Source organism: Rhinolophus hipposideros (genome assembly GCF_964194185.1).
Source record: "Rhinolophus hipposideros genome assembly, chromosome: 10".
Taxonomy (NCBI): Eukaryota; Metazoa; Chordata; class Mammalia; order Chiroptera; family Rhinolophidae; genus Rhinolophus; species Rhinolophus hipposideros.
In genome coordinates, this window is record NC_138056.1 from 12,727,850 (window position 1) to 12,755,842 (window position 27,993).

General features: G+C 36.5%; 1 protein-coding gene across 7 annotated transcripts in view; it reads left to right on the top strand.

Moving 5' to 3' along the window:
* The window catches only part of FNBP4 (formin binding protein 4), a 34,195-nt gene that overhangs the window by 582 nt on the left and 5,620 nt on the right, over positions 1–27,993 (top strand). The window contains exons 2-16 of one of the 7 annotated variants that reach the window (XR_013994360.1): positions 794–886; positions 5,300–5,436; positions 5,783–5,969; positions 6,609–6,756; positions 7,046–7,166; positions 8,881–9,219; positions 10,155–10,365; positions 13,004–13,128; positions 15,081–15,185; positions 16,052–16,185; positions 16,511–16,613; positions 17,189–17,376; positions 22,318–22,628; positions 22,756–22,897; positions 23,283–23,629. Coding sequence is in view for 5 of the 7 variants with exons in the window: in XM_081065050.1 (XP_080921176.1) it covers positions 794–886; positions 5,300–5,436; positions 5,783–5,969; positions 6,609–6,756; positions 7,046–7,166; positions 8,881–9,219; positions 10,155–10,365; positions 13,004–13,128; positions 15,081–15,185; positions 16,052–16,185; positions 17,189–17,376; positions 22,318–22,628; positions 22,756–22,897; positions 23,283–23,629 (2,588 nt within the window). In the remaining 2 variants the exon portion in view is untranslated. Of the gene's footprint in view, positions 1–793; positions 887–5,299; positions 5,437–5,782; positions 5,970–6,608; positions 6,757–7,045; positions 7,167–8,880; positions 9,220–10,154; positions 10,366–13,003; positions 13,129–15,080; positions 15,186–16,051; positions 16,186–16,510; positions 17,378–19,564; positions 20,552–20,955; positions 21,191–21,548; positions 21,588–22,317; positions 22,629–22,755; positions 22,898–23,282; positions 23,630–27,993 lie in introns of those variants that run through there. The other 6 variants (XM_081065050.1, XR_013994361.1, XM_081065053.1 and 3 more) reach the window with 6 other exon arrangements.

Here is a 27,993-nt window from a genome sequence, read left to right on the forward strand (position 1 = left end):
GCGCGCCAGTCCCAGAGGCGCCATCTCTGGGGCAGGGGTTGGCCCGGGCACCCAGAGTTTCGTCAACGTCCACGCTCGGTATGGGATAACTTACGGGGTAGACGTGAGTATGCGTTTCCGCGTCTGAGGCTTGCTGTCTGGAACCTGATCTTTTCCGCACCTCATCCGCTTTTCCCTTCGTTTTTTGTTGGTACTGAAAGAGACCCTTTAGAAGGGAGCAAACCGTTTTTACTGTGCCAGCTAACGTGTAAGGAAGCCCAAGTTGGCGGGTCTCCCAAAAATTCCCGGAGAAAGAGAGCTTGTGGGCTCCCACGTACGTGGGTGTTTCTCCTCGCGGTGGTAACTGGACAACGCTTCGATAAGCCAGACCCGGGAGCGGTTATTTTAGGGGTTAAAAAATCACGTTGGCAGCTCCTGCGGGGATAAACATGCTGTCGCTGTGCTGGTGGTAAAGGCCCTGTGGTAGCTTGGAGAAGATTTATTGTTTGCGTATTTTTTAATTATTTCAGGTGTGATTTTTATAGGTAACGTTCAGGTGCTGAATGTGAAAGTCACTAGGTGGAGAAAAGAAAAGATGAAAAAAAAAAAGGCATTAGGTAGTTGGAAGATTCTAGCTCTGCTTGTTTTTCATCTCGCACTTTATTTGGGTCAGTGATGGATTATATACCCCGCTTTTAAATGGATGAAATCTATAGAGTTGAAAGGTCAAATCAAAGATTGTTTTGTCACCTGTCGTGTTTTCTCTGGTCCATCATCTGACTGCGGTTTTCTTTTGTTCGTTTTCTAAATCCAGATGAACAGGAAGTGGTGGTGGAGGTTCCCAGAGTTGTTCAGAATCCTCCAAAACCAGTCATGACTGCCAGACCCACAGCCGTTAAAGCAACAGGTATAGATTTTTTTTTTATTTTCTACATCTTTTCTACAGTATCTTTCATTAGGATCAAATTGGGTTTGTATATAGTGTTGTTGAATGCTTCGGTGTTGCTGATTTGTCTTTATCCCATAAAAATGAACATTTAAAATCTTTGTGTTTGTTGATACGTGTGTGTATAGTATGTATGTACATATATACATTATATACGTATGTATGTATACGTATATAGTGTATATAGGTATATATACGTATATATATACTATATACACACACATATATATATACCTACATACACACGCACACACTTTAACCAGTGTAAAATTTGTTGCTTTTTATTTGTACGCAAAATACTGTGCACTACTTTTTCTTCTAATGCCATTTGGTAATGAATTTTCTGGCTCCCACCACTAGGTTGGTGTTCTTTAACACACTGCTTTGGTGGTACCTAGCAAATGTTTGTGGAGCTGAAAATTGCTCTTACTAAATACGTATTAAGCACTAAAGAGTATTTGCGACAGTGGTTTTGTAGGCAAACCTGGGTTTAAATTGCCGCTCTGGCATTTATTCTAAGGCCTCAGGACCTCATCTACCTATACAATGGATCTTTCAGCCCTAAGTTAATTTGACGATTAAATCAAACAATGTATATAAAGTTTTGGCACATAGCAAATGCCAAGTGTTTTCTAATTTCTATATATCTTGAAAAATTAAAATATGTTTTGATACTAAAATATTCTATAATTGATAGTAATTTTATTCTTTGCAGTTTGGAGTACTTTTTGTACTATGTGTCACTGAAATAATAGATGCTTATTCCTCCTTACCCCCCCACCCCTTCCTATTTGCCACTTAAAACAAAACAAAATAATCCCAGTGTGGGTTAAAAAATGTCAGTGTGGTTGTGAGAGATATTTATTTCCAAAGTAGAAAATACTATTTTGTATTTACTAACTACATATATTATTTCATTTGAGTCCTCTAAGAATCACGTCAGATAGAATTTAAATGTTCCCAGGAGAAATTTCTTTAATTGCTATGTCAGTCAGCACTTTAGGCATTTCTGTGCTTTGTGAACAGAAATGTTTTCATTCGGTCCAAAATCATCCCGTAAGGTAAACAATATATCAGCTTTATTCAGTTCTTAACCTACCAGTTGGTATGATGCATAGTAAAAAAGTTTGTCCAACAAAAACGGAAAGGAAAACAATTTTCTATTATTTGCATGGCTTTGTGTAACAAATAGAGTAGATACTCAAGAATTTACTTTTTAAAATACATCTTTATCACTATAAACATACCAAATTTCTTTCCACAAAAATAAAAACTTTGTTATTAAATATGCTTTTATAATATAATAAAACAAGCATATCTCAATACTTTTATGCTAAAAACATTGCATATGCTTGTGAAATTAAGAAAAATTTTAGAATAAGTTCTATTAAATTAGATCGATAGACCACTTTGATTGTCAACCAGTATTTAAGCATCTTCTAGAAAAGGGTACTTAATGTGGTTCCACAGATGAGTGTCAGCAGTCTGTGAATCCCCTGAAATGGCACACTCAAGTGTGTTTCCTAGAAGGTCTGTAGCTTTTATGAGATTATTAATAATTTCTGTGACTAAAAGGTTTACAAACCACTGTTCAAATGATGTTACGAGGAAGTGATAGTTAACTAGAAATATAAGGTACAGTTACTGTTTGAAGCTTATCAGGAAAGTAAAGTTTATAATCTGAGAAATAATTTACTGCCTGATATAGATGATTTGCAAATTGTGTGGCACCATTCATTAAAAGGAAGTATGTTGAGGTTTGAGGAGTCAGCACCCCTCAGAAAAAGACTGCTAAGGATTGTGGCTCTGAAAGAATGGCCTTGCCTCCTCAGGTCTCAGGTGGCAGCAACATCTCAGGAGCGGTCTATGTCATGGTCCTGTGAGACTTTTGTTTATTTTTCTAAGATTAAGCAATTTTTTATTATGTATACATTTTTTCAATGTTTTAAATTTATGCCTATTTTTACCAACATATGGATTAAATTTTCAGAGGTGTAATTAGAACTTGCATGCATTTCATGACTTTTATCTTGCTTTTATTTCTTCAGCATTACTTTTTGTCCCCTTAGCATTATTTCATACATTCCTATTATGGTCTGCTTAATCATGAAATAATATTGCATCTAGTGCTGTCCTGTAATTTGCCTTGTTAGTCCCGTTTGAGAGCATTCAAGTTGTTTTATAGCTTTTAATTATTTGAGGCTGCTAGAAGCTTTTCGCAGAAACATTTTTTGAGTTATTTCTTGAGTTTATATCCTGAAAGATGAGATTATCTAGCTAAAAGAAACTTGAAGTCGCTTTTGGTATATGTTACCAGATTTTTCTTAAGAAATATTGAATCATTTTATGATGTCTCTAACAATATTAAGTATGCCTCTTTCCCCCCAATACTGGGTTTAATCGGTTTCATTTATTTTACTATTTAATAGTCATTATGTTATTAGAAGTTTAGAAGAGGTTTGATTTGTGCTATGGAAAGCTCTTCTGAGGTGAAGAAACGAGGAATAAGCTAAGCCTACTGCCTGTGAGACCCACCCCAAGCCTGAGGAATTACCCCTGCTTGGGGAATTTTGTGATCAAAATTCCACACAGCTCATCTGGTTGAAACCTTTTACCAAAGGGCATATGTAGAATTAATGCCAGTGACCTGGGTGATTATATCTGTGATTGTCTCTAAACTAATTTTAGGTGAAAATACAAATTTTCCATCTTCCCTTTTCTTTTTTTTTAAAGATTTTTTACTGGGGGAGGGGAACAGGACTTTATTGGAGAACAGTTTGTATTTCCAGGACTTTTTTCCAAGTCAAGTTGTTGTCCTTTCAGTCTGAGTTGTGGAGGGCGCAGTTCAGCTCCAGGTCCAGTTGCCGTTGCTAGTTACAGGGGGCGCAGCCCACCATCCCTTGCCGGAATCAACCGGCAACCTTGTGGTTGAGAGAGGACACGCGCCATCCAGTATCTCAGTGGCAACTCAGCTCAAGGTGCCATGTTCAATCTTAGTTTCAGGGGGCGGAGCCCACCATCCCTTGCGGGACTCTAGAAATTGAACCGGCAACCTTGTGGTTGAGAGCCCACTGGCCCACGTGGGAATCGAACAGGCAGCCTTTGGAGTTAGGAGCATGGAGCTCTAACCCCCTGAGCCACTGGGCTGGCCCCAATTTTCCATCTTCTTACTCCCCCCGCCCACACACACACAAAACCATCAGTGCTGAGTGCAGATTTTTTCCATACAGAAATCTCTCCTTTTATAGTTCTACCCCAATAAAGTTATTAATTATTACCTGTTGTTCAGAAAATCAGGAAAATTAACTGGCATGCCCCAAAACAATGAGATGTAAAATATTTGGTAACTGGAAAATGGAAACACTGTCAAATATCCACTTTGAATCCTTCTAACTAATTTTGGAAATTAATATTTAGTGTAAGAACTGATCTATATACTAAAAATGAAGGTAAGATTTATGAGACTAAATCATTGAATGTGAACTCTTGTATGATAAAAATAAAGCACTTTAAGTTTACTTTTACCTGAACCCATGAAATCATTTATGGAATTATGACAAAGAAAACTAGATTTTACTTCCTGATAAATCTGTTCATTTACCAAATACTTATTGAGAACATATAATGTGTCAGGCACTGGGAAATCTAGTCTTATTAGTAAAGCTGAAAAGTCTAGCTAGGCTTTAACATTCTATGTACCTATGATAATAAAATGATACGTAAAGGGTATATACGCTCACTTAATTTGTATAACTAGGGTAACCACAGGTGCTACAAAAGGAAATAGCATACCACAGTAGCATTTCAGAGGCCATACCTCATACAACTGGAGTTTGAGGAAGACATGAATAATTGGTTCTCGCTGGTTTTTTTGTTTATTTTTTATTTTGGTTCTAGAGTTTTAAATTCCCTTTAAATCTGTCACTTCCTGTTTGAAGAAAAATCATTTAAAAACAACTTTTTTTAACTTTGAAAATCTGTTTAATTTACTAAACCATAATTGCTTTACTTGTTTAAAATGGACACATAAATCAACAAATCCTAAAACCACGATATGTGCTATTTTGACAGAGTATGAACTTGAATAATTGAGCATGTATTTTGAGAAGGATGTCAAGTATCTATGCAGATTGATTTTCTTAGCTCTAAGTGCATATTTGATGATTTATTTTGAGGGTGTGTTCTAGTTTGTAAGTAAACTAAACTGGCTAGGAGGTATTTCAGATCTTGCTTTCTGGCAATTGTCAGTTTGGCTCAAATAAAATCTTATAAATAAAAAAACTGTTTGGCTAAAGAACCATGTTATGTTTTTTCTTGGATACTACCTAGAACATACTGTATTGTTATTACTAATGTTTACCTTTTTGTTTCTAGGAGGCTTATGCTTACTTGGTGCGTATGCTGACAGTGATGATGAAGAGAGTGATGTTTCAGAAAAACCAGCACAATCTAAAGAGTCGAATGGAAACCAGTCAACTGATATAGATAGTACATTGGCCAACTTTCTAGCGGTTAGTGGTGTTCTGTTTGGGTTTTTTAAGTTATTGAAGCCACTTTGGGACTCAGAGCTCAACTGGTTAGCCTACTTGACAATCTCTGTCTCCTTCTCCCTTCATCTCCCCCTTTACGTCTCTTCCTTAGTCCCTTCCGACTCTTTCCCTTTTCTCTTTGTTAAGGTTGTAAGAAGGAGAAAAGTGGAGCATAGAAGGGTTTGGGGGACTTGTGTTATTGGAAGATGAGGGTTTTGATTTGGGAAGCTAAGAACTGAGCATGTAGGATTCTTTAAAAAGTGATTGCCAGTTTCTCCATTTTCTGGTTTGATGTTTTAATGCATTTGTTACTATTTTCGTTCTAAAGGAGATAGATGCTATAACAGCTCCTCAGCCTGCCGCTCCTGTTGGAGCTTCGGCTCCACCTCCAACTCCGCCTCGACCAGAGCCAAAGGAATCGGCAGCATCTGCCCTTTCTTCCACTTCTTCAAATGGAACGGACTCAACCCAGACATCAGGGTGGCAGTATGATACGCAGTGTTCACTGGCAGGAGGTAAGCTTGATCCTTTGGGTTTTAAAGGAATATAAAGTGCAGTCCTTAAGGGTGTTCTAGGCATTGAGATTCCAAAGATGAAAGCCTGTATGCCTTAGCTCCAGGCTTAAGGGTTCTGCCTTTTTAAATACAGTATTTGGAAGATAAGTAGGGTAGTTACCCCTGAGAACTACTAGGATGTAGTTTTATTTTTTGAAAGATGATTGCTTGCCCTTTTAACCAGTAGCATATTGTGCCAGGTGAATAATTGAAGCCATTATTTAAAAAAGTCTTTGGGGGTTCAAAACAGAAACATCAAACTGCTTCTCTTAACCACATGTGCACAGAGGATTGGGTGGGGGAGTCCCCCCACCCGCAACATTTGACAGTGTCAGGAGACAATTTTGGTTGTCACAGCAGCGGGTGGGAAAGTGTTGCTGTATCATCTAGCCAGGATGCTGCCAAACACTGCAGAGGACTGGCCCCAACAACAAAGAATTACCGTGCCCAAATGTTAACAATCGAAGGTTGAGAAACCGTATGTTAGATTGTTAGGGATTTAGGCATCACTTGTGATATAAGGTCAGAATTGTGGAGCAATTTATGCTTGTTAAAATTGGTTTTATTAAAAAAAAAAAAATTGGTTTTATTTTCTTCTAGTTGAAATTGAGATGGGAGATTGGCAAGAAGTCTGGGATGAGAACACAGGATGCTATTATTATTGGAACACACAAACAAATGAAGTGACATGGGAGTTACCCCAGTATCTTGCCACCCAGGTACAGGGATTACAACATTACCAGCCCAGGTAAGAATAGACTTAAAAAGAAATTACCTAGAAGGAAATTATTTAAGTATGTTTTCTCAGGATCCATCAGCTCCAAGTCAAGTAGTTGTTTCAATCTAGTTGTGGAGGGCGCAGCTCACAGTGGCTTATGTGGGGATCGAACTGGCAAATTTGTTGTCAAGAGCACTGTGCTCTAACTGAGCTAACTGGCCGCCCCCCCACCCCCCAAAGGAAACTAGAGTCTTTATATTTTGCCGGTAATAATTTGCCTTATATTTCTCTTGCTAAGCATTTTATTTTCTTTTTTAAGTTCTGTAACAGGTGCTGAATCTAGTTTTGTGGTAAATACAGAAGTATATACTAAGGAGAAAAGTATTTCTGTTTCTAATAGTAAAAGTGGACCAGTCATAGCCAAGCGAGAAGTTAAAAAGGTTAGTGTCACAACTTACCTCACTTGTTTATTTTCAAATCTAAAGAACTTTAATGTTACTCTGGCACAGGTATAGAAGCCTTCTGTTAATATTTTACAACACAAATATGAAATAGGATAAATTCTGTTTTTAAAATTAATGTTTTTGTTTATTATGTAGCACTTATAGCAGTTACCCACACCAGTGTTTCTTTTGGAGCTGTAGGGTGCCACAGAGGCTCCTTGGGTCATTGTGAAGGATGTGGGAGCAACGAAGCAGAGAGGGCTTCAGGTTCTCTTCTCCACTTCAGAATACTTCTATTTGGGATTCTTTTCATAAACATAGTTGATAATGTTTTATTAATTTTAGGTGTACAACATAGCGATTCAACAACTGTATACCTTACAATGTGATCACCATAAGTTTAGTAACTATCTGTCATCTTACAAAGTTATTACACTATTATTAACTATATTCCCTAACAGTACGTCGTATCCCTCTGACATATTTATAATTGAAGTTTGTACCTCTTACTCTCCTTCACGTCCCCTACCCCCCACAACCATCGTTTGTTTTGTGTAGCTGTGAGTCTGTTCTGATTTCACATGTAAGTGAAATATGGTAATTGTATTTCTCTTTGACTTATTTTACTTAGCCATCCATGTTGTCACAAATTACATTTCATTCTTTTCTATGGCTGAGTAATATTCCATTGTATATGTACATTACTTATTCTTTATCCATTCATCTATCAGTGAAACACCTAGGTTGCTTCCCTGTCTTGGTTATTGTAAATAGTGCTGCAAAGAACATAGGAGTGCATATATCTTTTCAAATTACTGTTTTCATTTTCTTTGGATAAATACCCAGAAGTGGGATTTGTGGGTTGTATGGTGGTTCTATTTTAATTTTTTGAGGACGCTCCATACTGTTTTCCATGGCGGCTGCACCAATTTGAAATCCCACCAACAGTGCATGAGGGTTCAATTTTCTATACATCCTCGCAAACACTTGTTATTTATTGACTTTTTGGTGGTAGCCATTCTGACAGATGTGGAGTTTTTTTTGTTTCTTATGAAAAGATCAGCTACCTTAACAATTAAAACTACTAGTGAATCTTGAGCATTTCTATCACCTCATCAGTAGTAAAAGTAAGTTGTATTCTACAGTGAGTGTGTGTGTTGAATTTTAATTTATCTTGAATTTTTAAATGATGGGGAATGTATCAAACAGTATTTTCACAATAATTTAATCTAAAGCTCCAGGAGGAAGGTAGAATAAACATCCCAATGGAGGAAGTAGACCCTTTAAATATAATCACACACTTCAGTTTAGAAATATTTCGCTTTCCTCAAACCACCATAGCAGAATATGAGGTTACCTGATTATACAGAAGAGGAAAGTGAAGATTTATCCAGTCATGTTGAAGCTGATCTTATTTAAATCTGCCTGTGCTTCTTATCAGTCAGTCTGTCTTTTGACATAGCGAGAATGGGGAGAGGAAATGTTTGAGTCCTACCCACAACTAGGTTCTAGTTCAAACTGCTTTCCTGAAGTAGCAATGCCTCCAGTATACACATGTAAGGAAAATGGTACAAACAAATATGCTAATCTGTTGGGAATTGGATTTTAAGAATATCCAGTGACTGAAAAATAGTAATTTTTAACATGAACAATTAAATATATATTGAGGTGAGATTTTGAAAATTAAGTGTGATGATTTTATTCTTTATAGGAAGTAAATGAAGGGATTCAGGCTCTCTCAAATAGTGAGGAAGAGAGGAAAGGGGTGGCAGCATCACTGCTTGCTCCTTTATTGCCTGAGGGAATAAAAGAGGAAGAAGAGAGATGGAGAAGAAAAGTAATTTGTAAAGAAGTAGAGCCAGTTTCAGAAGTGAAAGAAACAAGTACAACAGAAGAAGCAGCAACAATAGTAAAGCCACAGGAAATTGTATTGGACAATATGGAAGACCCTTCTCAGGAGGATCTTTGCAGTGTTGTTCAATCTGGAGAAAGTGAAGAAGAAGAGGAACAAGATACCCTTGAGCTGGAGCTAGTTTTGGAAAGGAAAAAAGTAAGTTTTTTAAGTTTTAAAGTACATTTTCTTCCCTCAGTACTGTCATACTCAGGTACCATTATGCTCAATTTACAGCACAAGTATTGGGATTTTGTTTTTCTTATCCTTTCATCTAGCTAATGTTTAAGCTTATGCAGTAAAAACTTGAGCAATGGATTTTTATAATTCTTTTGGTCCCTGATGATGCTTTTGGTAGTTGACAACCAATAAAATCTGATATTGTTCTGACTTAAGGATGGATACAATGAGTATCATCCTTGACTTAGCATCTTAACAAATGAACATTGCAAATTCTTGTGATAACTTGGTTTTTAACCCAACAGTTAAAGTACAAGTTGACTTTAAGTTATTAGCCATGGCATTGTTTGAATAGTTAAATGGGCTTTGTAAGATAACAGAAGAATTGTAAGAAAACCCTCATTACATGTGCTTTCTTTTTATAAAAGGAAAAAGTACCATCTTTAAAGAAGGTGGTCCACGGGAAACTTTCCTGATTGAGAAGTTGATTTTTACCTATTGCTGCCATGGTTTCTTGTAACAGTTTCATCTACTGCTGCCTTTGGTATAAAGCAAAAATTTCAGAGGTGTTGTATATCGGTATTACCTCCTTGAAGCTATGGAGAGGGACTAGCTAAGTTAAGCTTTATCTGTTGTGTGCATATATTGGAAAATTTGTGTATTAGTGGATTTCTAGAACACATCTGCTTCAAATTGACATTTGTTGACTACAATCATTAATAAGCATTTACTGAGTAAAAACTGAATATGGGACATAATGCTCCGCTCTCATGGACAATTGTATTAAGAAATGCTTCCTGTCCTCAAAGGGTTTAAATTCCAAGAACACATGGCTATCATTCTTGCTACTCATACACTAAAATGTTAATAAACAGTTAATGACACTGTTCACTTTATTTTTCTGTTTGTTGTAGGCAGAGTTGCGAGCCTTGGAGGAAGGAGATGGTAGTGTGTCAGGGTCTAGTCCATGTTCTGATATCAGCCAGCCAGCATCACAAGATGGAATGCGTAAACTTATGTCTAAAAAAGGGAAATGGAAGATGTTTGTTCGAGCTACCAGTCCAGAATCTACCAGCCGAAGTTCTAGCAAAACTGGACGGGAGACTCCAGAAAATGGAGAAACTGGTAATTCATGCTTCACATTAAACTTGAGAAGTGAAAGATGTACAGGGGAAATCCTTTTTTTCCCTCTTCTGCAAAAGGAAAGGGATAGCACTTTTACCCTTATAGGGTAATGCTGGGAAGAAACTTCTTTCTACCTTTTCCTACTCCAACTCTTAGTGGAAGAGTAAGATTCTGAAAGGCTGACATCCGTTGGTTGTGCATTCACCACTGATTGAGGGGTATTTCTTCCTCTAAAACAAACAACATTGACTCCTCCCCTTTTTATTATCGCTTGCCACAATAATTTCCTTGATCGGTGTAAAGACCATGGGTTCTCCTTACTCAGCTCACTGTTTCCAATTGGTAAACAAGGCAGGCAAGCCCAGCCTCTTCACTGCAGTCTGTACAATTTGCCCAGCCTCTGGTTGGCTGTGTAGATAGCGTGGTCCAGTCATGAGGACCCAAGTTACTTTTATTTGTGGTAACGTAGAAGAGACCCTGCTGCATTTTTCCAGTCTATTACCAGAACTAACACTTGAAGCTCCATTTGGCCCTAATTCTGTAGAGGCAAGTTAGCAATAAGATTTGAACACCAAACCTTAGTTGAGTATACCTAGCAGAAGATACCTTATAGGTTATAGTTCAACAACAAATAAACAAAAGCACAGGTAGGAAATGCGAGTATCTGTTTGAATCTTCTGTTTTCTATCAGCAATATAGAAGAATATGAAGTAGAATTCTAGAGGTCCCACTTCATCTTTTCTTTATTCTCATTCCCTATCACTAAAGTCCATTTTCTCTATCCTTTATCTACATATCCTTTTAGAACTTTCCCTCTCTTTACATTTGTTTATGTCTGTGTATGGGTACATGTATGTGTGCATAATTTTATCATAGATGAAATTGTTAATGACATAATTTTTTTCGCTTCATATGGCTTGAAAATTATTTTTAACCACTGAGTGGTTTATATGTCTTAAATTAACTCTTCCCCCATTGATGGACATTTAAGTTCTGTCCATGTTTCACTCTTAAAAATAATACAGCGTTTATATTATCCATAAACACCTATAAGCCATTCAAATGTCCACCAAAGGTAGATTGGATAAATTTCAGTGTATTCTTGCAATTAAATTCTAAACAGTGAAAAATGAATGAGCCATAGTAATATGCGTCAATATAGATTAATCTCAGAAGTAATGTAATGTTCAATTAAAGCCACAGAAGAATGCAAATGTTAATATTCTATGTATATAAGTAGGAAAATAGGCAAAAATATTGTGCTTAAAGATCTGTCTATGCGTGATGAAACTAAGGGCACTTATTACTGATACCATCGCGGTAGAGGTTATGTCTGGTGTGGATGTGATGGCAGAGGTACAGGGAGCATCAGACGTGCTAGTAATAGTCTTCTGTTAAGCTGGTTTATGGTTACCTGAATACTTATTTTATTTCTTAAAATGATACACACACTTGTTATACTTGACAAACATTTATTATACTTCATAATAATAAAAATAATGCTGTATAAAAATCCTGGTACATACTGCTTTATGCAGGTTTTAGTATCATAGTATAGATTCCTACTGGTATGTTGCTAGGTCAAGGGGTGTGTTCATTTTAATGTGATAGATTCTGCCTAATTGCCCTCCAAAATGATCAAGCCTTAGAGGTCTGCTGGTGCCTAAAATTGTTCAATTCTTTTACCTGCCACCAAATCTAAGGTATCTAATATGTAAATGAATTACAAACTGATAAGTAGGAGAGCAGAAAGATTTGGTTTCAGACCATTTGAAAATGCAGAAGAAATATTAATGATCAAATGAAAAGAACGAGCCCATTATATGATAAGGTTAAGAACTTAATATAAAATTTCAGGCTAATAAAAGCTGTTGAAAGTGATGTTAAAGTCATATTTCTTCTTTAGATCAAGGATTAATCAGAAACAAGAAGAGGTACTCAAATTTGGTTATTTTTTAAAAATACCTGTGATCCTCATGACAGAATGATTTACATTGTTTATGGAGATTAGTATGGTAAGCAGGTGTTCCAAAGCAAGCATAACAGAGACTTCATATCTTCTACTCCATTCAAGTTAATGGTAAATCTGTTCTCTTCTGGAGATTCCCACTACCCACGGATATTACCACGAAACAGAAAAGTAGGTTGGTCCAGTTTAGACTGTCTACAGGTCTTAACTAGTTCAGGAAGGAAGTTAACAGGTAGTTAAAAATGCTGCTCTGATTTTAAAACCTTTTTTCAATAGCCACTTGGTAAAGATTCTTATAACATCCCAAGTTTGATATCTAGCTTTTGTAAGTAATTGAAGCCATGGTATTGTAGAAGAGAAGATTAGAAAAGATTAATGAAGAAGAAAGAAAAAGCAGACACTACAGAGTAATATGGTAAAAAAAAAGTAAATTTTATCCATAGACCCATTTTAAGAAAGGTGATTGGTTATAAAGAATAAAATTTTTTTGGCTTTGTAAAGACAGTAGGTTGCTAAGTCAATAGCGCTTGAACAAGTAAGAAACACAGCAATGGATAGAGAATTAATAACCTTTTTCAAAAAGATCTCTGCTACAGGGTTCAGAAAATGTACATGGGGCTCTACCAGTATTGGTCTTTTTTATTTAATTTCACATATTTTCTTTTGCAGCAATTGGTGCTGAAAATTCAGAAAAAATAGATGAGAATTCAGACAAAGAGATGGAAGTAGAGGAATCTCCAGAGAAGATGAAAGTACAAACAGCACCTAAAGTAGAAGAAGAACAGGATTTAAAAGTATGTACGCATATTACTTAATGCAGCTTGACAAACAAATATTTTAAAATTTGCTAACTATAGTTAATGAAAGTAATCTTTACTATCTTCAGATATAAATCATTTACTTGGTTAGGTGAAAAGGTCCTATATAAGGCAGAAATAAGGAATTATAAGACTGATTTGATGTAGAGAAATTATCTAAAAATAAATTCTGAATGTTTTAATTACTTAAGCCTCCATTGAAAAGCAATAGTTTATCAGATACTGGCTTTTCTGGTTTAGAAGTACTAAAGAAACTACACCAAAATTTAATTCCTACATGAACTACATGTCCTTATGTAAAGTCAAATTTGGTTCCAATTTCATTTCTATTTCTAACATGAGGAGAATAGGACCATATAAGTTACGTAGCTATTTAAGGGTGGTTTGTTGGAAAGACCACTTGGCATATTCTTTTGACTTGAAAGAGTTTATCCAGTTATTGGATACTGTACCATTATGTAGAAGGGACTGGGAGAGTTAATTTTGTTCAGAGTATGACTAGTATAAGCAGTTATAATGGATAAATGATAGTTTGAACAATATTAGGAGTTATATGAGGTATGATCTAACAATACAGTGAATGTTTAAATTAAAAAAGAATTATTATGGGTTGCCAGTTAGCTTTGTTGGTTAGAGCACGGACTTTTAACAAGGTTGCCAGTTCGATCCCCACATGGGCCACTGTGAGCTGCGCCTTCCTCAGCTAGATTGGAACAACTACTTGACTTGGAGCTGATGGGTGCTGGAAAAACACACATAAAATAAGTTTTTTTAAAAAGGATTACAGTAAAAGACACATTGCCATTGATCCCCCTCAAAATAACTCCCTCTTGTTTCGAATACATTTATCCCATCATTCTTACCATTTTCTGAAGCAGTTCTGGAAGTCCTCTTTCGTGATTGTCTTTAGTTTGTGTTGTCATGGCTGCCTTGATATCCTGAATTATTTTGACTTTGGAGAAGAGCCAGAAGTCGCCTGGTGCCAGATCCAGTGAATAAGGTGGATTTGGATACACCGTAATGTTTTTACTTGACAGAAATTGCCATAGTTGTATATCATAAGCGATGTGTGACAGGGAGCATTGTCATAGAGGATGACTTTAAAAAACACCTCTCAACTGGAGCTCACACCCGACTGACTGCACTGAACAAGTTGAAACTAGTCACACGCTGTTACTAGGTTCGATGTGCTGCTTACCGTATTGAAGATCCCTGCCTTTCTGTTGGATGGCACTTGGCAGCAGCATTCACCATAGTTTTTGATCACAATGGAAAGGCTCCATGTCACAGATTGCTTCTGGTACGGCGATTTCTGTCAGAAACATTACTGTGCATCCTCAGCCACCTTATCCACCAGATCTGGAATCATGGAACTTCTGATTCTTCCCCCAAAGTCAAAATGACCTTGAAAGGTAAATGTTTTGAATCAATTTAGGACATCGAGGCAGCCATGACAACTCAACTAAAGACACTCAGGAAGGAGGACTTCCAGAACTGCTTCAGAAAGTGGCAAGAATGATGGGATAAGTGTATTCGAAGGGAGGGGGGAGTATTTTGAGGGGAATTAATGGCAGTGTGCCTTTTATTGTAATAATTTTTTTTGAATTTAAACATTCACAAAGTTTTTTATCAGACATCGTATCTTTTAGGATCTGTTTTCAACTATTGAAATCCATTTTATGTTAGAGTATATATGCATTTAATTTCTCCAGACCTTGTGTCATATCACTTTGTTATGTGAATTATTTTACTGTAGGTTAGAATTTTATCTTCTGCAAAGCTACTTGGATGCAGCTATTTGAGAAAGGCTGTATAATTTATAGGGAGACCCATTTTTCTAGTATCTATAAACAATAAATGAGATTTTACGTAATACAGAAAACATTGCTGATTCCATTTTTAACTTTTTTTTCTTTCCTGCATTACAGTTCCAGATTGGAGAACTGGCAAATACCCTGATGAGTAAATTGGAATTTTTAGGCATTAATAGACAGTCCATCTCCAACTTTCATGTGCTGCTCTTACAGACTGAGGTAATTTAGTCGTTTTTGGTATAAACAGTGTTTGAATGAAATGCTGTGTGTATGAGGAATCTGTCTTGTTTATATTTTAATCCTAAATTAAATGTTTAACCTTGAAGCATATTTGAAGTACCACCCCAGGAAATAAAACTGTATTAGCCAAAAGAAAATATAATTATGGAGATAAATACTGAGAGTTTGTGTATAATGATGATACTTAACCACCTTCGATAGGCATATATACCTTACTAAATTCATTGTGGTAAAATTGATTAATAAATAGCCTTATATAAATTTCAGGTGTACAACTTGGTAGGCACATATTTTAATATAGATTGTTTTCTAATAAATTAAAATTCTGTTCATAAATTGGATGAGGCCATAAAATGTTGAAAGCACTTTATAGGTATTAAAGCTTTAGAAATCTACTTAAAAAGTTCTGAGTCCTGTTTGTAAGCGTAGTATAGCGTACTGGACAAAATGGCAGGGTAGAATTAGGTGAGAAACTCCTATAGGAAGCTGATTGATTCCCCTAAGAACTGAGCCTTTAATTTTGAACTGTCTACCCAAATTGAAGGTAAAATTATTGGGGAACCAATCTTAATATAGTTTAAAGGGAAAAACAACCCTGCTACTCCTTTTCACAGGTACTGGAGAGTTGGCAATGTAAAAATGTACTGGGGCAGTCTTACTTTTTAGAACTCTGCAGAGCAAACAAGATTTGTTATGAAATTAAGGTGGGATTTCTCTTCCTCATTGCTCTGCTCCTGCCAGAGTATAGCAATACAGTCATGAACCAGAAGATGCATGTTCCTCTTATCTCTGCCTCCTGACATAATAAAAACTCTTTAACACTTACTGGTGTTTGTTGATCCTAGACTCGGATTGCAGACTGGCGGGAAGGGGCTCTTAATGGAAACTACCTTAAACGAAAACTTCAGGATGCAGCAGAACAACTAAAACAGTATGAAATAAACGCCACTCCTAAAGGCTGGTCCTGCCACTGGGACAGGTACGCACTCTTCTCCCCTTTTCACCTTTCACCTTTGACATCTCAAACATGATTTGTGATCACCATCACCTGACAACATGACAGCCTGTCTGGAGACTGAGAGCAGCTGCAGTTAGCGGTGCCAGGCAGGCAAAGCACCGCAAGCACTTACAGAGTCTGGGCCAGCCACGCGTTGGAGAAACAAAAAACAGTGTTTAAAGTGTTCCATGTAACGGATTTTTTCCCAAGATTGGACAAAGCTGGTTTTTACTCTCCAGAGTGTTGTTGCACGGAGTAGGGCGGGCTTGGGGGTTAAGCGCATGCGAGAGCTCTGTGCGCTTTACAGGACCTCTGGAAGCAACTACTCCTGATTAACCTCGGTGAAGTTAAGGAAAGCTTCGTGGCTGAAGATGTGAATGAAGAACAAGATTACTATCTTCTGCCAGCAGGTCAGATGAAAATATTTCTTTTTATATTTGGTTTTTCTTGATTTTTTTTTCGTTATTTGAAATCTTTGCTCTTTTATTTTTCAGCTCCCAGATCCTCTCCCTCTCTTTAGCTTTCACTGTTTGGTATCAAGAGTATGAATTGTGAATTCCACCGTCCAAGAGGGGAAGAGTCACCTTTCGCAAACTTCGTTGTTCTCTTCTTTGGAAGGGAAATTAGTGTTCTAGGAAATGGAGTCCCTCCATTCATGAAAATTTAAACCCTGTTAAGCATTTGCCAAAAAAAAAAAAAAAAGGAAAGAAAGAAAAGATATGAGAGGTGTTTTCTAAGTCATCTGTTGAAGTGAGAGGGCTCAGGGCTGTATTCACAGAGCTGCTGGCAGTGCAAATAGCTTTGAATTGTCCTTGGTTCTCCATCCTCAAGTGTCAAAGCTCTTTGTTGCCTTTGTGAATAGCAGTCCATTAAAGGAGAGGTTCGTCCCTGTGAGAGCAGACTGCTGTCCTGGGACAGGACCAAATGGAAGTGTCTTTGTAGGAGAATGGGTCTTAAAACATGTGTTTTCTTTCTTGTAATTTAGGGATCATAGACGATATTTCTATGTAAACGAACAGTCGGGCGAATCTCAGTGGGAGTTCCCAGATGGTGAAGAGGAGGAGGAAGAAAGCCAAGCACAAGAAAGTAGAGACGAGACTCTTCCTAAACAGACATTGAAAGACAAAACTGGCACTGATTCAAATTCTACAGAATCGTCTGAGAATTCTACAGGTGGGACAATTTACCCAGTACTAATTGCAGACAAATGATTTTAGAGAAAAAAAGACTTCTATAAATTAATATAAAAGAAGAAAATAATTTAAACCATAACCTAAATTTCTAGTTAAAAAAATAGTGGCTTGACCTAAAAAAAGAATACAGGCATTAAACTGAAGAAAACTAAGGTGGTGACTAGTTGGAAATCAGTCATTGATATCAGACTGCTAAAAAATGAAATGATGAGCCAATATATTTTGATTTTTAAAAGATTGTCGAATTTCCATAGGAATGCTAATTAATGCCAAGGAGCTAGATAATTGAATTGTGATTATCTGTGTGGAGTGATACGACATTTGTTCCGCCTTTCTGTAGAAGTCTTAGTGTATTGATACTGCAACCTCATTTTTCAACTCCACCTATAAGAAGTCGTATAAAAAGTATGGTTACTACAAATCAAAATGATCTGAATAAATGCTGTGAAACTAGGACCATATTTGTTTCAGAGCAGCATAATAGTAGATCCTTGCAAATAGCCAACAATATTCTTGAATAAAATGATCAAAATAGCTCAACTCATTTAAAGTACTCTTAGACAGGTCTTCAGTTTAGTTGCATACAGTAAGTCCTCACTTAACATCTTTGATAGGTTCTGTGACTTTAAGCAAAACAATATATAATGAAACCAGTTTTACCATAGGCTAATTGGTTTAAACAAAAATTAAGTTCTTACGGCATCTCATTAATGTTGCAACATTATTTGAGGACCTGGTATACATTAGAAAAAAGAGCTTTCATAGCTCCTTAGTTATTCTGAGAATCTGATAGCTTTTCTAAGAGCCATGGCTTCATTTCCATGATATGGAAAAAGATACGTTTCTTTTCCAAGTCCCTCTTGGAATGACAAAAATAAGTGAATAATGAAGCATAGTCAAGACTGATTAGCAATGTTTTTTGGTCTAAAACACTGGAAGCTATTTGTTAAAATAATGGCATGTGAAGGCAAGAGTCTATGGAGTGGTTTCTAAAGTAATAAACCTTTGAAGATAAAAACCACATGGAATTTGTGGTGAGATAAAGAGTAAAGAGCTGAGTTCTTTTGTCCTCTGCTTATCAAAAATGATGCTATGTACTCTACTGGCTCCCTGATCCCAGTAGAAAAGATCTGATAATGTACCAAATGAAACTTATCATGACTTTAACTTCTTAAATAACCTAGAAGTCGTTATCAGATCACTCTAAATAAAAAGCTACATATGACTGCAGTGATAATTTTAGAACATAGCAAAAGGGTGGTTTTACTCCACTTCATATTTCAGAAATATATTTTCTCAACTTACAGGGTATTTACCATTTTCACAAAGATAATTTTCTTTTGATTACTTTCCCCATTCTTTCGGTAGCAATGATAGATACGTCTAATAAGTTGGTTTTATTGTTTGCTGTTTAGCAGTTAGTGAACTGAAAAGGCTTGATGGTGGTTCTGGGTAGGTGACTCCACTCTTGGCCACTGTCTAATGTCCCTTCCTTGTATGTTCCAAAGCTGAACATTCTAGAATTACCAACTAAGTGTTCTGTGATCACCTTCGAGTTCAGTTATTATTTTCTCCCTTTGTTAATGACTCACACAGTTGGTACTGCCTGGTAAAGGGAAGGCCTTGGAGACATTCCTGTCTGATGAAAACAAAAACTAGTTATGCTGTAGGAAAAAGCCACTGATAAACCAGTATATATTCTTCAGTCTCTTTATTGAGAGCCACTAAGACCACATGATAAACTTTGTCTAAATAAAATCCAAATTTGTACTTAGGTCTTTGGGATTTAAGAGCAATACCAATCACTATTTTAAGCCTATAAAGAAAGTTTATATAATATATACTCTTTGTCAGCCTAGCATGGTTAAACCTTACCTTTTAAGAAAAAAACCTATTATATTACCTTCGGAGGGCGAGAAAGTTGCAGAGTTCTGTTCATTTTTTATCCTTGTTCATTTTTCAGTGTTTGAATTCAACATATTTCTTAAGATAAGCGATATTTCAAGGTAAACCCAGTATGTCTGTCTTACTGGGCTTGTGTCACTTAGGTTAAATTTAGCTGCTTTTCAAAAAAAAGTCTATGCAAACCTATTATTTATGCTTTAAATTGCTAAACTGGTGTTTGGGCCAAAATACTAAGCAAAATTTTCTTTTGCGGGGGAATACAGGAAAACAATGAAGCCTGCCTATAAACAGATATAAAGAAGCATGGAAAAGATATATTCTTGAAGAATTCAAAATTTGTATCCCCACACTATTCTGTCTTTAAGCTTGTAGTTGTAAAATCTATGAGGACATAATAAAAGCTGTGCATACCATTTTAATCTCACCTTGGACTTCAGACTAAATGTTCTCTTAAGTAGAAAAATACACCAACTGGGTTAAATTTTGAAATGAATAAAAGCCTCATGTGATATGAAATCCATGGATATTCATAGTAGGATTTCTTGAAGTTCTTTGTATTTAAGTTTAAGGAAATAATTTGAGTATTAAGACACAGCTTTTATGTTTTGTGTAAATGTAGTTTGGGATTCAAATATTAATTCTAAAAGTGCTCCTTGTTTGCTGCTAAATTTACCAAGTCTGGTTTATCTCATTTACCCAACGTTGAATTCTGACTAGCTTTGCTAGAGGTTGTAAACCACATTATTAATATTGAACCTACTGTGGGTTTTTTTGAGTACCTCTGCATAGCAGCATGTCACCGTCGTAATTGTATCGGTGTTGCATTATGCTTCTAGATGAGGAATCTACCGATATATAAAGTGACATTTTAATTTACCTACAATATGTTATGGTTGGTTTAGTAGAATGAAGTTTAATAAGATACTAATCTTCAGTGTTTATTACTTAGTTCTGATGTAATCTTGACATACTATTATGTAATGTAATAGACTGGCCATACCCAGACTTTGTCTAAAAGTTAATGTATGAATTCATATTAGATATGACCAAAGACAGAAGTTTAATGATATGTTTTAAATCTTTAGCTAGAAAACTGCATTCCTGTTTTCTGGTGAATTTTTTCAGTGTTCTTTTCCTTGGTAGTAAATAACTTAAAATAATTACAGTAACCATGTGAATCATGTTCTTAAAATCTTTTATATAATGTATCATTTATCTGTTCCATGAAAAGTAAAGCTGTTCTGAAAGTCAAATGGTTCATGGTCACTTCTGTGTTACCTTGTTGAGTGCCAGTGTGGCGTGTTTTGACCAAAGTAAGATAAAAGGCCTTATCCTTGTGCCAGAGCCTGTTACAATACAGCCCTTACATAATCCACTGCTTTTGACCATGAAATTGAACAGGTGGCTGCATCTGGATCTCTACTCCATGAGAAGTGAGACTTATTTGACTGAGATTTCTAAAGCTCTTGGACTCCTGATAGTTCACCAGGACGTCTTGATAAAATAGCGCTAGACTAGGAGTCATACATGGCCACTAAGAGCTGTATGATCTTGGGCAACTTATTTCCTTCCTGGGTTTCATTACCTTTAAAACGAGAGGGTTGAATAGATGATTTCTCATGTCTCTTCTACTCCTAAATTCTATGGTTTTTAGGGAGAAAATCCCCTTCAGCATTCCTGGGATATATATCTAATTGTCCCATATATTGTGAAACTTCCCTATTGACGATAAAGAGGGATGGGGAAGGCTACAAGTAAGTATATCCTCCTATTTTCTCTAATTCTTAAAGTTTTTCCCAGCAGAGAAAGGACAGTAATTAACTGGCTTTTGCAAAATTAGAGGAAAACTGATCCTGCAGCTTTTTAGCTGTAATTTCTTAACTCAGATTTCAACAGCAGTTTCAAATCCTCTGCATCTTCAAACACCTCTTTTGTGTGTGCCTTAGTTATCATTTACCCTGCAGATTTGTCTCCTCAATTTCCCTTTTCTCATTACAGAAATTAAAAATTACCCTCCCTGATTTGTGTTGCTGTGGTTTAGCAAATGAATGTAATGGAATGATAAGGTTGACAATGGCACCTGCAAATGGATTTTTAAAACTTAGTAACCCAAATCAATTAAAACAGAATTTGTGTGTTTTGAATGGGTACTTCTCTGGGTCATAAATTACTTATCTAGCTCACTGAAAAATCAAATACAGTCAGTATTACAAATGCACATCTTTCACTCCCCTCATCACTATTTAGAGTAAGAAAACCCCAGAGGGTTGCCTTCTACTTGCACATGTTGAAACTGAATGTAGGTTTAGGTTCAGATAAGTGAATTTCTCATTGGTTTGATGTGATGTGCTTCATTTACTTATCCGTAAATCTGGACCCAAAGAACAAGACTAGCTTTTTGTTTTTAGATTTTATTTTGTTAATTACAGTTGACATACAATATTATTTATATTAGTTACAGCTGTACAGCATAGTGGTTAGACATTATATAATTTAGGCAGGGATCCCCCAATTAGTCTAGTACCCACCTGGCACTATACATATTAGTTGTTACCATATTATTGACTATATTCCCCATGCCCAACTTTACATCCCTATGACTATCTTGTAACTACCAATTTGTGCCTCTTTGTTGTTTTGGTTTTATTTATTTTTTTTAATTAAAGTTTATTGGGGTGACAATTGTTAGTAAAGTTACATAGATTTCAGGTGTACAATTCTGTATTACATCATCTATAAATCCCATTGTGTTCACCATCCAGAGTCAGTTCTCCTTCCATCACCATATATTTGAAAGACTAGTTTTTTGTAACTGGAATGAGTGCTAACTATGAGGTTCATAAATTTATCTTTCCACAGAAATCATTTTTGAACTGTTGTTTAATATTTCAGTGACATTAATGTAGAATAGATCTGTGGGTCAGATTTTATTTCACCAGTCAATTGAACATTTCCGTAAATATAAGCCATGTAGTTTTTATCTTGCTTTTTCCCTGACTCCTATTTGTTTTCGTAGGTTCTCTTTGTAAAGAGTCCTTTTCTGGCCAAGTTTCTTCTTCATCACTCATGCCACTTACTCCATTCTGGACCCTCCTTCAGTCAAATGTGCCTGTGCTTCAACCTCCATTACCTTTGGAAATGCCACCGCCTCCACCCCCACCCCCAGAATCCCCTCCTCCCCCTCCCCCTCCCCCGCCTCCTGTAGAAGATGGTGAGATCCAGGAGGTAGAGATGGAGGATGAGGGAAGTGAGGAGCCTCCTGCCCCAGGAACAGAGGAGGATACTCCGTTGAAACCTTCTGTACCAACCACGGTTGTAACTAGCCAGGTGAGAAATGACATTTGGCATTAGGAAGAGTTTAGGGGGACTGGAACACGATTGACATCGTGTTTTATTTTAGAAGAGGATATTTAACCAGGACCTTTAGCCACTGACTAGAATCTTTGTGTTTCAGAGTTCAGTTGATTCTACCATCTCTAGTTCTCCCACTAAAGCGATAAAGAGAAAAGCTACAGAAATTAGTACTGCGGTAGTTCAGAGATCAGCTACCATTGGTAGTTCTCCGGTCCTCTACAGCCAGTCATCTATAGCTGCAGGTAAGCACTGTGATGAAAATGTGTTTTCCGTAATGTATTATCTTTGTTTTCAGAATTAGATACCATAAATTAATGTCAAAGGCTTTTCATTGCAAAACTATTTATATGCATTTCTTTTCAGTTACTAAGCAGTTTAGTGACTTTTAACAGTTTGGCACATGTCCTTCTAGATTTACATAACATCAGTGATTTTGATGTTGAAGTACCTTAATGCTGAAGTATTCAGAAATTAATACTTTGCTACCAGAAAAAGTGGCTATGTTTTTCGAGGAAAGGTTTATTGGAGTTATTTTGTAGATGATCTACACATACTTCAGTTCCCTTTTCCTTCTTTTCCTTGTTTATGGCTTTGCATTAAAGTTTTTTCTTACGTTTTCTGTATTAGGTCACCAGACGACAGGGACTGGTCAGCAGTCTGCAGGGATTGGACACCAGGCACTGTCAGTTAGCCATCCAGCCACAGGAATGGGTCATCAGGCCAGAGCAATGAGCCTGCAGTCCAGTTACCTAGGCCTGGCATCAGCTCCTGCGATTATGAGCTATGCTGAGTGTTCTGTTCCAATGTCAGTGACTGCTCCCACGTTGCAGCCAGTCCCAGCCCGAGGTGCTGTACCCGCCGCCACTGCCATTATAGAACCGCCACCACCGCCACCTCCTCCCCCTCCTCCACCTCCTCCGCCAGCTCCCAAAGTGCCACCCCCCGAGAAGACGAAAAAGGGGAAGAAAGACAAGGTATAGTGAAGCTCTCTTTAAATTTGTATTTTCAGAAAATCTTATTATCGAGGTGATACTCATATAAAGTTAACCGTTTTACGATACACCGTTTAGTAGCATTTAGTACATGCATCCTGTGCAACCACTACCTCTTATTACATAATATTTCATCACCTCAAGAGAAAACCATGTACCAATTAAGTAGTCACTCCCTAGCATCCCCTTAACTCCAGCCTCTGGGAACCACCAGTTTTCTTTCGGTCTCTGTGGATTTACCTGTTATTTGCAGTCATGCAGAGATGAACTTTTATGTCTGGCTTCCTTTACTTAGCACAGTGTTTTCTAAGTTCATCCATGTTGTAGCATGTATTAGTATTTCATTCTTTTTTATAGATGAATAATAGTCTTCTGTGTGTGTATACCACAATTTATCCTTTGATCCATTGATGGACATTGGGATTGTTTACACCTTTTTGTAGTACCAGTATGAACATGCATACAAGTACATGAATATGGAGTACTTGTTTTCACTTCTTTTGGGTATATAGGAGTGGGACTGCTGGGTCATACTGTAATTCTGTGTTTAACTTGGAGGAATTGCCAAAGTTTTTCCTCAGCAGCGAAACCATTTTACAGTACCACCAGCATGTACAAGGCTTCTAATATCTCCAAATGTTCACCAGTACTTATTGTCCATTTTTTAAAAAATTATACCAATCCTAGTGACTATGAGGTGGTATCTTGCTGTGGTTTTGATTTCTATTTCTCCAGTGAGTAATTATGTTGTGCATCTTTTCATTTGCTTGTTAGCCACTTGTGTATCTTTGGAGAAATGTCTGTTTAAGTCCTCTGTCCATTTTTTAATTGGGTTGTTTGTCCTTTGTTGTTGAATTGTAAGACTTCCATATAAATTATAGGTGCAAGTCCCTTAAAAGATACATTACTTGCAAATATTTTGCCTTTTCATTCTCATAGTGTCGTTTGGTACACAAAAGGTTTTAATTTTGGTAATGCTAATTTTTTTTCATTTCTGCTTGTACTTTTTGTGACATATCTAAGAATTCATTGCCAAATCCAAGGTCGTGAAAATTTACCCCTATGTTTTCTTCTGAGAGTTGTATAGTTTTAGCAGTTACATTTAGGTTGTTGATCAATTGTTGGTTAATTTTTGTCTCTGGTGTCAGGCAAAAGTTCATTTTCATTCTCTTGAATGTGGACATACTTGTGTCCCAGTACCATTTGTTGAAAAGACCATTCTTTCCCCATTGAATGGAAGACCATATCTAAAATTAATTTATCATAGATGTATGGGTTTATTTCTGGACTTTGAATTCTATTCCATTGGTCTAAATGCCAATACCACAATGTTTTGTTTACTGTGGCTTTGTAGTATGTTTTGAAATTGAGACATGAGAGTTCTCCGACTTTGTACTATTTTAATATTGGCGATTCAGGCCTCCTTCTAAGAATTTACAGGTTAGCTTTTCCATTTCTGCATAAAAGGCCAGTGGAATTTTACAAGGATTACATTTTATTGTCATTTGTTTGAGTCATATTGCCATCTTAACTCTTGCTGCGTTAATTGATTTCAGGTTTTTTTGTTTTCCCCCAAAATGTGTCAGAAACCCACCAAAAACAAAAAGTTGATATTCTGAGTATTTTATGCATTTAATAATAATTTCAGCTGCTTTGTATATAAATGAATTGTTTTTATGTATAAAAATTTTGGAGATACGCATTCATATATATCCGACTGTTATGGCAAAAGGGTTAATACTGATTGAATCTCTCAATCCATGAACACAAGATTCCTTTCCATTTCTTGAGGTCTTCAATTTATTTCAGCAGTGTTTTACCGTTTTTCCCTAAAAATAAGACCTAACCAGAAAATAAACCCTAGCATGAGTTTTTAGGATGACATCCCCTGAACATTAAGACCCGGTCTTATTTTCGGAGAAACATGGTATAGTTTTCAGTGTACAAGTCTTTCACCTTGGTTGCATGTATTCTCAGGTATTTTATTCTTTAGAATACTATTGTAAGAGGTATTGTTTTAATTTACTTGGATTTACCCTTTTATCATTATATAATGTTTTTCTTTATCTTTTATAACTATTTTTGACTTTATAGTCTATTTTGTCTTACATTGTTATATGTAGCTGCTTTCTCGTGGTTACTGTTTTCATGGAATGTTTTTTCTGTCTTTGCACCTTAAATCTGTGTGTGTTCTTAGATACAGGGTGAAATGTCTTATAGACATCATCAGTTGAGGTTTTGTTTTTAATTGATTCTGCCAGTATATGTCTTCTGATTGGAGAGTTTATCCATTTATATTAATAATTATTAATTTAGTATAACTAATTACTGATAGGTAATGGCTTACTATAGCTATTTTATTTGTTTTGTGTATGTCTTAGTTTTTTTCCTTTACTGCCTTCCTTTGTGTTTAGTTCTTTTTATTTCAATGACATATTTTGATTGCCTTCTTTCTCGTGTATATTCTATATTTTCTTTGCTGTTACGTGGGAATATGCTTAAGTTATAAGTCGTTTAGCATTTCTTGTAGGGCAAGTCTAGTGATAATGAACTTCCTCAGCTTTTGTTTATCTCGCAGATCTTAATTTCTCCCTTATTTTTGAAGGACAGTTTTGCCTAGCATGGAACTCTTGTTGGTAATTTTTTCTTTGATCACTTCAAATACATCATCTCATGCAAGGTTTTTGCTAGAAATTTTATTACAATCTTATTGAGGATCCTTTATACAGACAAGTCACTTGTGTTTTGCCGCTTTAAAGATTCCCTCTTTAGCTTTTGACTATTTGATTATGTGTCTCAGTGTGTTCTTTTTGGATTTATCCTACTTGGAGTTCATTAGGCTTCTTTCTTAGATATGTATGTCCAGGTCTTTCCTTAAATTTGGGGAGTTTTTGGCCATTATTTGTTCAGATAAGCTATCTGCCCCTTTCTCTCCTAGGACTCCCATAATGCATATATTGGTGTAATTAATGGTATCATATAAGTCATTAGACTCTGTTCACTTTGCTCTGTTTATCTTTTTGTTCCTCAGACATAATTTCCAATGACCTGTCAATTTTGGTGATCCTTTTTCTGCCTATTGGAGCCTGCTGTTGAACTAATGAATTTTTCAATTCAGCTGATATAATTTTCAACTCTAGAATTTCTATTTGGTGTTTTTTTTTTTATAATTATCTCTGTTGATATTTGTTCATATATCATTTTCCTGATTTCCTTTAGTACTTTTCCTGTTTTATTTAGCTCCTTGAGCACTTTTAAGACAGTTGCTTTAAAATCTGTCTAGTAACTGTGAAGCATGTGTTTCCTTATAGTTGGTTTCTAGAGATGTATTTTATTCCTTTGAATGGGCATGGTTCTTAATTTCTTTGTATACTTTGTGATCTTTTCTTGAAAATTGGGCATTCGACAAAACAACTACCTCTCCTAGTCTTCGTGTACTGGCTCTGTATGGTGGAAGACGACCTTCATTAATGAGCCCAACGTGCAGGCTGTACATCTTTTCGGGCGTTTTCTGTGCATTTGTGTTCCCTGGACTTCTACTTGTTCTTTTTTCCTATTCCCCTGTATACGTTTAGTTTTAGTTTTAATTTCCATAAGCGTTTCATACCAGTCTTTTCTGGGACCCTTAGGTGTTTTATTGCATTCCTCTGTCCATAACCTCTTGCCCTCAGGTGTCCACATGACTCTGCAGTCCCCTCTGGTTTTCAGATGCTATAGCACTTACCACTTCCTTTCATGCCTTCCAAATATGCTGCCATTCCTGCTGGAGCTCCAGGTTAGGCAATATCGACACCAGTCCCTCAAGCAGTGACAGATAGGCCAGAACATTTTATACATTCCACTCTTTTCCTTCCATCCTGAGGGAGGGAACTGAGAATTGGACTGCTTTATCCCAACCACACTGAGGAAAGGGGTCATGTAAGTGCCAGCAAACAGACCACAAAACTTGCAAACCGTTTGAGTGGCTTTTTCTCAATAAGGTTGCTGCGGAGCTTTGACTCTTTCAGAGTTCTCACAAAGCCATTTTAGTCAGTCTGTGTTTGTTTACATAGTGTTTCTATGAGGGAACAAGAGCCTGGAGCTTCATAGTCAGCCGTCTTTTAAACATCACACTCACAGACACCTTTGAATTCCCTAATTACCTAAAGAAACTTTATCCAAAGAAACTTTCTCAGCAGTTTTTCCTCCCAGTGTTGGTGCTCTGTAATCTGCCTCAACTGGGATCTTTTGCACCATGGGTAAGCAAGGCAAATTCATTTGCCTTAAAATGGTTCAAGGAACCTTCCCAAATGAGTTTTGAGTTCACACAAAAGAGAGAAGATATTTCTGGGTTGAACCATTTGTCC